At 44.6% G+C, this 12,060-nt stretch overlaps 1 protein-coding gene across 1 annotated transcript in view; it reads right to left on the bottom strand.

The window, feature by feature from the left end:
- Nucleotides 1-9,170: 9,170 nt before the first annotated feature.
- The window catches only part of plch2a (phospholipase C, eta 2a), a 167,744-nt gene continuing 164,854 nt past the window's right edge, over nt 9,171-12,060 (bottom strand). Inside the window, exon 23 of the mRNA XM_084068137.1 lies at nt 9,171-12,054. Within this exon, the coding sequence (XP_083924263.1) occupies nt 10,385-12,054 (1,670 nt within the window). The 3' untranslated portion in view covers nt 9,171-10,384. The remainder of the gene's footprint in view (nt 12,055-12,060) is intronic.

Here is a 12,060-nt window from a genome sequence, read left to right as displayed (position 1 = left end):
GCATTGCAAACAACAGCAACCACTTAAACCCTACATACTTCAGTTCGTCCCCTCATTTTGTCCCTCTACACCAAATCTCTTCACCAAAAATAGCTGATCTACACGCTTACAAGCTTGTGAGCTTTTAGATCTGTTATGTTTGCAGAATGTTCACCTACTATGACATAGCCTACCTACAGGATAGGGATGCTAAGGTTCATGTTACGATGTTTCTACAAATTGGTTGAAAAGCTCGGCGACCAGTGAATAATGTTTGGCTATAATCATCACACACTGTATTTGTGGCCAGTGCCATTGGATTATTATTATTATTATTATTACTGAAGTTTTACAAGTGGCTCTGATCCCAGTGAAATCAGGGATCCCATTAAAGCTGCAATCCATTATGTTTTATGGTCATTGTCTCCCTCTCCCGATGGAGAGAGGTAACTGCAACGTTTGTCCGAACTACAATACAGATGGTGGCACATCTAGTGTTCACTGTTCAATCCACGTCCTAACGATTCCCAAACAAGTTGGACCCCACCCCAAGCCAATTGAGCCAGTTGATCTCACTACGATTGGATGAGAGAGACAATAGTCTAAGCAATTTTGGGAAGCACTCTTTTTGGCTCACTTAACGTCGTGATTGTGCTATAATAAAAAATCACTTGAAAACAAAGCAGGCAAGCCAACAGCAAGCCAACAGCAAGCCTTAAGGCTTGTGAGGCACGGCGCATGCGCCGAGCAGCCGACATTGCGACACGTAACGTGCGACACCTAACCAAAAAAACAGACATACAAGCTATCAACAAACTGCGACATGGCGTGTCCACAGCTTACAGATCTGCTCTTTTGGATAGGGCGAGCCGAGCTGCTGCGCTGGTTCATGCTTAGCCCTGAAACAGTCATTTAAAGGGATATTTCACTTTCCCCCCAAAATTGGGTAATTTTATCATCTACTCAGGCTTTTGTGAACACCCCAGACAGTTTTTAAGTTGCTTGATTCAGTATTTAGATATTTGATATTCATTTTATCAGACACACCCCCTTCCTATACAAACCCATTATAACTTCAAACTCGTTGGTTCTGGTGACTCATCCTGCCCTCCTAATAGTAAGCAGTACCTGTTATGACTTTTTTCATAAAAAACAAAAACAAAAATGTATTTTTTTTTTTTCATTTTCCAATTTAAAATAAATAAATAAATGAAAAAAATATTTGAAAAAACATGGTCTCCTCACCTATAAGGACAGTCACCAGAACCAAGGATAGCTGTTTCCGATTAATCTAACATGGTTAAAATGGAGTTTGAAGTTACAATGGGTTTGTATAGGAAGGGGAGGTGTCTGATAAAATGAATAGCAAATATCTAAATACTGAATCAAGCAACTTAAAAACTGTCCAGGGTGCTCCCAAAAGCCTGAGTAGATGATAAAATGACCCTAATTTTTTTAAAGTGAAATATCCCTTTAACCGATTGTTCCTGGTTTTCGATTTTTTGACATTTACAACTCTCACATGTACATAAACGTTCAGATTTCAAATATAAAGTGCTGACCCCTGAGCCACGGATGATACAAGTTGAGCCGGCTCGCCCTACCCACAAAAACAAAAAAGAACAGATCTGTAAGCTGTCGACATGCCATGTCACAGTGCGTTGATAGCTTGTATGTATGTTTTTTGGGGTAAGCGTTGCACGTTAAGCCGGTCATGGATGTCATGGATGTTGTCATGGATGTTGCATGAGCTCTGATTGGTTTACAGTATATTTGAGGAGACAGCATTAGAGACAAAACCCTGTTCTAGATACCGTGGTCACTGTAGAAAGGGATGTGCGCATGTGCATGCAGAGTGAACTGGGAAAAAGTGCATTCACTCAGAGATACAAGTGAATAAACAAACAGTTAATTAATAATATCCTTACCTGTAGTCAACACCCCTACAAGCAGTGCAACTATGCATACTCCAAATGCCGTACGACTGTCCATGATCACCCACCTGAAAATACACAGTACTGTTTTGTAATTATGCCATTTTTTTTAACTATCTGTGTCTGACTTTAATAAGAAAAAAGTTATACTCCAACTAGTGTCAGTGTCCTTACCTCAGTAGCATGTGTAAATGAGCTTGCTCTAATGGAACTCCTGCAGGAAGGCACAGAGCACACAAAGAACATCACAGACCACAGCTGTTGGGGGGCTTATAAGGGCTGGGTTTGGAGGGAGGAGACAGAAAGGGCCGGTGACTGCTGGGGTATGGTTGGGGGAAAGATGAGTCATAAATTAAAAGAACAAGCAGTTCCTAGAGAAATTGTGTGTGCTTGATGATAGTAAAATATTAAGAAAATGTTAATCAGTTTTACCTTCAACTAGTCCATACCCGGTCAACGCATCCATGGGGGGATATGCGCACATGATCTGTCAACCCGGGAGGCAGCCCTGTAACCATGCCGACAGTGTTTTACACAAAACCACTAATAAACAGCGATTTGGTAATATCGAAAAACGGGCTTCGCTGTTAGGTGCACATGATAATGATCAATGGCTGTGTGCAATTTCGGATCAATTGCTCCAGCCGCTGAGGAGAACCGGCCAGAGCAATTTTGGCCCAACCACCAACCATGACAGAGGTTTGTCAAATTATAGGAGGAGGATAGGAGGATAACTACTTTATTTCATAGGTAATATGGCACACTACCTTGTTGGCTGTGCACAGCAGACATTACAGGTGAACACAACTGAAGCTAATGATGCTGATTGTGGGCATAAGGTGTCCATGCTGACACACAGTAAGCGTCTACATGAAATATACACAATTAATGTTATTAGCAGCTGTGTTTACCTTTGAAAATAGACGATCTACAAGCTCACACGATGCAACATGTTAAGCTTGTACATCTGTTAATTTTGCATGCTGAAGTAATATGACTGCTACTCGTTGGTGCCATGCCCACTGAGATGATTGTTATCTTGAATTATTATTATTATTATTATTACTCTCCGCAGGAGAGTTTTGTTTTCACTTTCTAAATATGACACACCGATTGGTCAAGCCTCACGTGACACGTGACAATACGATGAAATATTGTATAAATACATGGCGTCACTTTGGCGGTGTCTTTGCCACCGCCAAAGTGAGGTAAGACAGGAACCATCACGAAATGGCTGCATGGCTGATACATAATTGGCAGATAGGACAGATAGGACACTTATATAGACAGGAGGGATATGACACTTACACAGACGGATAGGACACTTACAGTATACAGACAGGACGGATAGGACACTTATACAGACAGGACGGATAGGACACTTACACAGACAGGACGGATAGGACACTTACATAGACAGGAGGGATATGACACTTACACAGACAGGACGGATAGGACACTTACAGTATACAGACAGGACGGATAGGACACTTACAGTATACAGACAGGACGGATAGGACACTTATACAGACAGGAGGGATAGGACACTTACACAGACAGGAGGGATAGGACACTTACATAGACAGGACGGATAGGACACTTATACAGACAAGACGGATAGGACACTTATACAGACAGGAGGGATCGGACACTTACATAGACAGGACGGATAGGACACTTATACAGACAGGAGGGATAGGACACTTATACAGATAGAACATTCCCAACATTCCCAACAGCGGAGAGTTGTGCTCCGAGGAGCACTTTTTCTAGTTATTATTATTATTATTATTATTATTATTATTATTATTATTAGACCAGTGCCTGTTGGGCACTGGCCTACTTGGGAACGATGCAAGTCGGGAACAATGCAAGTGTGAATGCATAGCCTGGCATGGCCAGACTAATATCACTGCCAAGGGTACTTATATATTTTTTTGCACTGGCAGATTCGTCTGGTTTCCAGGCTAGTGAATGCATGCCCCACCCGGTTTTGTAATACCCGTTGTCAGAGTACCTGTTGTAGTCCTCTGTCTGTGTCCCTTTTATGCCCATATATGGAGGTCTCTGTATTTGTCTGTCTGTGTGCCTTTTATGCCCATACTGTATATGGAGATCCCTGATGTCAACAGTATATGCCCATATATGGGCATGCAGATCGGTCGAAACAGTGGTTCTGGACAACCGGATCTCCATATATGCCTATATATGGGCATAATCGGTCGGATCGGCGATGCAAGTCGGAACAATGCAAGTTTGGAATGTATGCCCCTCCCGGTTATGCAATACCCATTGTACTTGTCAGAGTAGTACATGTTGTACGGAGATCATGTTATATGGAGATCTCTGTATCTCTCTGTCTACCTGTGTTCCTTTTATCACTTTATTATAGAGGTTTGGGCCGCAACACAGCCCTCACATCTAGAGAGAACAACAGGATATCCGAACTACTCAACGGTGGGCACCCCACTCCCTCGAGTGGGAGCGCCGAGTTTGAAGTTGGTCGGTCCCATATATGCACATGACCAAATATGTAAATAGCGGTCGGATCTGTGGCTCTGGACAACCGGATCTCTGTATCTGTCAGTCCTTGTCCCCTTTATGCCCATATATGGAGATTGCTGATGACATCAGTATATGCCCATCTATGGGCATGCACCCTTGTGTGCCCATATATTGTTTGCGACTGATGCCATGACAACACATTGAGGTTATAAACAAGGTTACAATAAACAAGGTAAACACGTAGGCTACATCTGCTACATATGTTAACCTTTGCATAAGACTGCATGGTCGTCAAGGCTAGGTCAAGTGCTACAGGCTAAAGTGGAGTCTGAGGTGTCTTCAGATTACGGCGGAAAATTGGGAGTAAGTCTGTAGTTCTAACTTCTAACTGCAAAGGGGAGTTTGTTCCACAGTTTGGAAGTCTGGGACGTATGGAGCGTTGTGTCCTGGATGTTTTAGGAAAGGTTCTGAAAGTTTCTCTGTGTCCCCTACACACAGACATGCACACACATTTGCACCAAATGATGTTGCTATGTTTACAGTTTATAGATTAGACGCCTGTAGTTGCTGGAAGTACTGTATATCAAATTAATTGTCCTTTGGGGCAGCCGTAGCTTAGTGGGTAGAGAGGCAGTCTAGTAAGAACGTCAAATGGCACACACATGAATGAACTCCCCACAGTCACTGCCCATATTTCGCAGGCTGAAAACCCACCTATTCAGGAAACACTACCCTGAGCCTTCCTCTTAGCCTTGCCTACTAGTTGCCAATTGGTTGTACAAGCTCTTGTTTTATTGGATCTTGTGTAGCCTATTTGATACACTTATTTGTTTTAGCTCTTGCTCTTTTTCCTATTTGTCTCATCTGTTTAAGAAAGTAGGTAGTGTTGGGGCGAACACAAGCATAATTGCCCAGGCCGTATAAAATACACAAATAGTATCAGAGAAAAGGGGAGCTTGAAACTGAGTGATTAGAACACCAGATGTTAATCAAAACAGTGTAGGGCCAGAGAAAGGGCAGTTTGAAACTGTCTTGATTCAACAGATAGTAATCAAGGAAAACAATTGGGGGAACTTAAGGATAGCCAGAGATAACGTAAGAGGTGTAGAGGCAACCAAAGAAGCACTTTGGCCTAAATAACCCCTGCCATAGAGAACCAGTGAGGGGACCATGGGACAGAGATAAGAGTATTTAGCCAACAATAAGTAAGGACAGGTTAGGGTCACTTTGACATGATCACGGAAAGAAGTTGGGCAGGCGAACACAGGTTGTGGTCTCCTCTGAGTGCTTGGTGACGTCAGAAGCATTGTGGCAAGAGGAGACCACAACAACTGAATCATAAGTGGACACTTGAGAAATCACAAACACATACGTAAGGAATGAGATAAGGGAAAATAACTAAGGAGGAGGGGGCGACCACGAAAGATATATATGGATAGGGGAGAGTGAAGAGACTTCAGAGAGAAATTATCGCGTCGACATCGTTTGCTGTAATGCTTATGCTGGCTGACTTGCTGTAATAAACCTTTTCTGATATAACCTACTTCAAAGTTTAGTTGTGCTTCATTCTACCAGTTCATTCTAAAGCTAAAGAACCAAGGACCCCTCTAATTTCCCCACAGTAGCTGATATATTGCACTTTTACCTTAGCGCTAGGTATACTCTTAGTTGCTTGTTTTAGAAGAGAATGCACTTAAGACTTCTAGTGATTAGTAGTTTTCTTGCCTACCCATGTTGAATGCACTTATTGTAAGTCGCTTTACTAGTTACATCAGTGAAGCTTTACATCAGTGAAGCTGACAGGTCGGGTTAGTCAAACAGGGATGGCGGTGCCCACATAACAAACACAATGGCACAGCAACACAAATGTGATGCAAAGCTCTGCCAGTTCGTGAGGCCGATGGGTTGGGTTGGCCAATCAGGGAAGCCAGTACCCACACTATGCCAAACACACAGAGACTTGTGTGTTCTCTGCAGACCCGCTGACAGACATTTACAGACATTCACATATTTTCAGTTCTCGGACACCGTTGGTCCGATCAACTTGCCACTTGCACTATACACACCGGATCATATGGGACACACGTGCAGAGTTTGAGGTCGTTCGGTTGGACGGTGCCCGATGTATGCCCGGGACACACAGACAGACTGACCTTTGGGGTGACACCCCGAGTGGAACTAGGGCAGCCCCCCCTCCTTCAGGGGACCAAAAAAAAAAAGGGGACCCCAACAGGTGACACCAACAGCACATTATGGCAGGGCCATCTGTGATGCCGAGGGAACATACAGAAGGGCTGAAGGAACATAGGGTTGAGTGAACATAGGGCTGAGGGAACACAGGGTTGAGGGAAAATAAGCCTGAGGGAACATAGGGTCTAAATTGATATGGGGGAACATAGGGCTGAGGGAATATAGGGCTGAGGGAACATAGGGCCTAATTTGGATGATTTGTTTTTGTTAGGGATTTTTTTTACAAACCAGTATTGTACCGCACATGGCTTATGAAACTATCTCATATTTTGACAGTACTTGCCTTTTTTTACGTTATGGGAGGAAACTGATTACAAAAGGATGAAATAAGAGAGAAGTGAGCAGTTACAGAAGTGGTCAATTTCATCATCAACTTTCTTGAAATGTGTGGACCAGTAGATCATATGGACAGCACTGATTTGCACAACTATAGACCCATATCCAACATCCCCTTCCTCAGTAAAATCCTTGAGAAGACGGTTTTTAATCAACTTATTAATCATCTTAACAATAACAGCATTCTTGACAAATTTCAATCAGTTGTCCGATCCCAGCATAGTACTGAGGCAGAACTGTACCTGACCGGTTACCCTGAGGCAGCACTACTGAAAGTAGTCAGTGACCTCAGATCAGCAAGTGATAAAAAAGAAAGTGTCTATCCTCATCCTTCTAAATTTAAGTGCTGCATTCAACACTATTGATCACTGTATTTTAATTGACAGACTAGAAAAATGGGTAGGTCTCTCTAGTACTAGTCTGGTAGTGTCCTTAACTGGTTCCGATCGTATCTAGCTGAACGACAGTTCTCTGTCTCCCTAGGTGATTTTGTATCGGATCCAGTTGAGACAGAGTATGGGATTCCCCAAGGAAGCATTTTAGGACCCATCCTCTTCTCACTATATATGTTGCCACTTGGTCACATCATTAGACGCCATAATGTCAACTACCACTGCTATGCAGGTGATATCCAGCTGCATATATCTGTCTCACCAGACGACCCCAATGCCCTAAGTGATCTCACTTCTTGCCTCAATGAATATTGAGGTACCCACCATTTTGTATTTTTAGAGTACGTAAACAAAACCTCTCGCAAAGAGCAACAGTCCTTACACGCAGGAGAAAACCTATATCAATGATTAATTATATAGATAGAATGCAATCTATGAGAGAAATGCCCCCTATTCAAATATTAACAGGGAGCAATATTTGTTAATACGTCCTCTTTTACCCGGACATGTCCTCTTTTGGGGGGGTGTCCGGCCTGTCCGGGGGGGGGGGGGGGGGTTATAAAATCCTTCAAATGTCCGGGGTTTTGAGAGTTTGGGTGATATCCCCCCCACTTCTGGGACAAAGAAAAAAGAAACGTGTGGAAAACCAGCACGCTCGTCCTAAAACACACTGCCCAATTTTTTTTAACTCACTCAAATTAAAGTAAGAAAAAACGCCCAAAAAAACGTGTGAAGTGTCCTCTTTTTGGGAATTCAGAATATGGTCACCCTGCAGTTATACGTTTAGTGTACAGTCCTTTCTTTGGCCAACTAAGACCCTTACAAGTTTGAGCATGAGTCATGAACCTTATTGACTGACTCTATAAATGTATGTCTTCCTCAGAAAGACTTCAAAAATAAGCAGCGGCTGCATTTCGACAGTGAGGGTTGTTTTCGCCCTTGGTGACAAAAGTATTCCGTCAAAGCTCCAAAGTGCTCACCAGGACTCAAGATTTTGGTTGAAGGGGCCAAGCTGTGCCAAATTGTTTAGATAAATACGGCTTTAAAAGGGACTTGGGGGGCGAGCCCAGAATCTCAATGAAGCCATCTTTTGTGTTTGTGTGGGACAGCGGGGGCAGAGTCTATGGCAGAAAATGAGCATGTTGCGCTTCAGAAGTCTCACCGAGGACCGAGGAAGAGGCCTGGCAGCATGTGACAGCTCACCAGAGGTGGCCATCGCCATGGAAACCAGACTTGACAATGACTAGACCTTTGATTGACATGTCAAAAGAGAAAAAGAAAGCATAATGTGGTTTTGCAACTTCTCACATTTAATTATGACGTCATTTATATAGTATATCTGGGGGCTTAAGTGGATTCAAAGATAAGTTGTTTTGTAGCATAATTCCTGAGCACTCCAGTCTCGCAGGGGGGCAAGCTCTACTGAAAAGATGTTTTTCTATCCTGTAACAACTGACTGAGCATGTAATCTATTGTGCAACCTTAAGTAATTGTTGTGACCATTCTCTCTCCCCGCAGGGGGTCTTGAGATTTGTGCCAGAGAGGTTGAGTGAGTTGACGGCTGGTAAACACAGCCGCAAGCAGAGACCGTAATTAGAGCAAGGGGCAGGCCGTTGCCAAAACCAAGGCCAATGGCTTTTACATGTCAACTCGTGTAAGGCTTACTTCCACTGGACGCCCGAATTGTTAACCATGTCTTTTCAACACTGAGACAAGTGACAATTGTTCAATGAGAGCAGAGTAAACTAAATTAATGAGCCATAGAGCTGTAATGTTCAGTTAAGAGATTTATTCAGGTCATTGTTACACATGGTTTGAATTAAATATTGCCCCTAAAGTGTTGCACAAAGAACTGGCACTGCAGTGCAAACATAGACCATAGACCTACAAATAAACGTGCTTTGATACGAATCATTCCCATCTCGTTTGAGTACCACTGACCAATGGAAACTGGGATTCAGACATGATGCGTATGTGGCGGAACGGAGGTTCAAAATATTAACAAATCTTCATATAAAAACTCTTTGTAAAATAAAAAACAGATCCTTGGGATAAATATTACGGTGCATAAAAGACATGCAGTCAACATAAAAGGGAAAAACATAACATTGTATGCTAAATTGTAGTCTACTCTACAACCATTTTAAAGTAATCATATCATCTTGGTGGAACAACATGCCTCGTGATGGAGTTAATGAAAATATTGGCAGTTTGGTCAAATTACAAGGTATTCACTACACAAAGAATGGGGACAATTCAAAGACCTGCATTCCAGGAATGATTTTATCCTATTTCTGCAGCAAAGACATGGGACAAGCCCTCTGCTTTTAGTTAAAAACAAACAAAGCCATCAATATGATCTTCATTGTGATACGATGTCTTTTTAAAAATATTGCTAGCACTTGGCTGTGCTACTGATGTTCAAGTACTGTATGAACAGAAAATACCAATCTAGATTTAAAATGAATTAAAAGTATAGCATATTATGTAAAAAATCAAAGGGTTTCATTTTAAATTCAGTCGTCTAATAATCATCTTTTGTTACTGTTAATTACTATTCAAATAAGTGTAAGTCACTATGAACTTAGAACAGGCATATAAAAACTGGGGAACTACATACATTCTAGCAATTATTGAACATTTGGTGCAAACGAAAGACGGTGTTAAAACGGATAATTTTATAACAGTTGCTCTCCACTACTATACCTAGTTTTGAGAGACTTTCTGTGCGGCATTGGTTTTGTTAAAAAATGTAACATCCTTTTGTGAGCATATTAATCTTTCATCATAAGAACCAATACAGCAGGACAGTTTTCTGGAAGATGTAGAAATATTCTGGGTGCTGTAAACCAGTTTCAGCAACTGGCTTAAAGCACTTTCCTTAAAAAAAAAGAATCTTCCACTTGTGAACAAACTGGATGGAATTTCAAAAGAGTGTTTTTTTTGTCAGCGTCTCTCACGCTCAGTTCCAAGACAATCTGTCAGTTCTTAGAGCTTGAGCATGAAAAAGACTTCGTTGTTTTCGGGGTCTGGGGAGGACTGGGGCTGTCGGGGGGAAGGGGATCCCACGGGGGCCAGCTGACTCAGCAGGTCCAGGCTAGAGCAGGGGCTACGGGCCACGCAACATGCCCCCTCTGGGTTCCCTCGCTCCTCGATGGGGCTAGCGCTACCGCTGCTGCTAATGCTACCGCTAATGCTCACGTGCCTGCCCTGGGCCAGGCCCTGCAACCTCTGCCTCTCTTGAGCCTGCTTGGCTCTGTTAGCAATGTAGCGCACTCTGCTTTGGCTCCGTGAGGACGTCCTCCGCAGCGGGGGCTCATCCATGATGACCTCCTCCTGGGGAGCCATGTGCGTTGTCCTAGGAGAAAAGTCGCTGGCCGTCAAGGGCTCCACATCCGTCAACCTCCGTAGCTGCTCTGTGAGGTCACTGGGCGGACGCGACTTCTGCGGGCTGCCCCTGCGGAGCTGCTCTCTGGTGGGCCTGACAATGAAGCTCCGGCTGATGCTGCGGTACTTGCTGTCGAAGTTACAGGCGATGTCGTCCGACGTCAGGTCCCCCAGGCTTTTAGACATGGAGGCGGAGGGGGCCACAGGGGCCACGGGAGGCCTCCTGGCCGAGGACGTGGCGGCGGACGACTGCTTCAGCCCCTCCATGTAGAGCCGGCTCCAGGTGTGTCTCCGCTGTGCCGTTCTGCTGGGCGAGTCCAGGGCGTCTTCCCGTGGCATACCCAGAGGTCGGCTCTGCAGCTCGTCCTCCGGATGATCGCCCTGCCGGAGGTTAGGGTTGGACTTGCTCTTGCTGACACGTGGGGTCTCGTAGGAAACTATGGCCGAACGAGGGCGGTTCACCCATGGAGGTTCGGAAGTCCCACTCACTATGGGCAGGCTGGTGAGGCTCTTCCTGACCAAGTTGGGCAGGGAGAGGTCGATGACGGTGTCATTGGACGAGATGCTGGAGGACGACGATACGCTGTCTCGGTGGCTGCCTGGCTCCAGCTTGCTCCACAGGCGATCGTTCATTGTGGCGTCGGTGCACACCTCCGGCACTGCCGACTCGCCCTGCTCGGCCGACGCCACCTGGACTTGTCCCTCGCTTTTGGTCCTCCGTACGGGAACACGTGGCATCGGGGTGTTGAAGAGTGCTCGCCTGGCGGGTGTTCTCTGAGTGATGGCGGTGACGGGGGGTTGAGTGGGAGGTGCCGGGGCAGGAGGCTTAGAGGACTCCGTTTTAGACTCTACTTTATCCATGTTTTGGTCCATCTGAGTCTGTAGGGCTTGCTTTGGGTTTGACGCGTGCTCTATGGACGATGTAGGGCCGTTGCTGACCCAGGGATCTTGGCTACACTGTGTTGGGACAGTTTTAGAGGCTGGCCCCTGAGGGAGAAGAATGGTCACAGGTAATGAAGGGGACTTCTTAGTGTCTCCCCTCACTTTTACAGGACTTTCTGCCAGCCCATTTGCAGGTGTGGTTAACGGGGAGGTTTTGGTTGTGATTATTGCTGTGGATGGTGAGTGCAATGTTACTAATGGAGGGTGAGGTGAGGATGGGTCTTCTGGCGGAGTGGAGACGGAGCGTACAAGACGTTGGTCCCTAGTTTCCTCAGTGATCGGTGCGAGTAGTGGAAGAGGGGGAGCAAGTCTCTGCACTGTGGGACAGTCTGCAG

This window comes from Gymnoscopelus microlampas, assembly GCF_963454915.1.
Source record: "Gymnoscopelus microlampas genome assembly, chromosome: 10".
NCBI lineage: Eukaryota > Metazoa > Chordata > Actinopteri > Myctophiformes > Myctophidae > Gymnoscopelus > Gymnoscopelus microlampas.
Note: the sequence above shows the minus strand (reverse complement) of the source record. Positions and strands in the feature narration are given on the sequence as shown.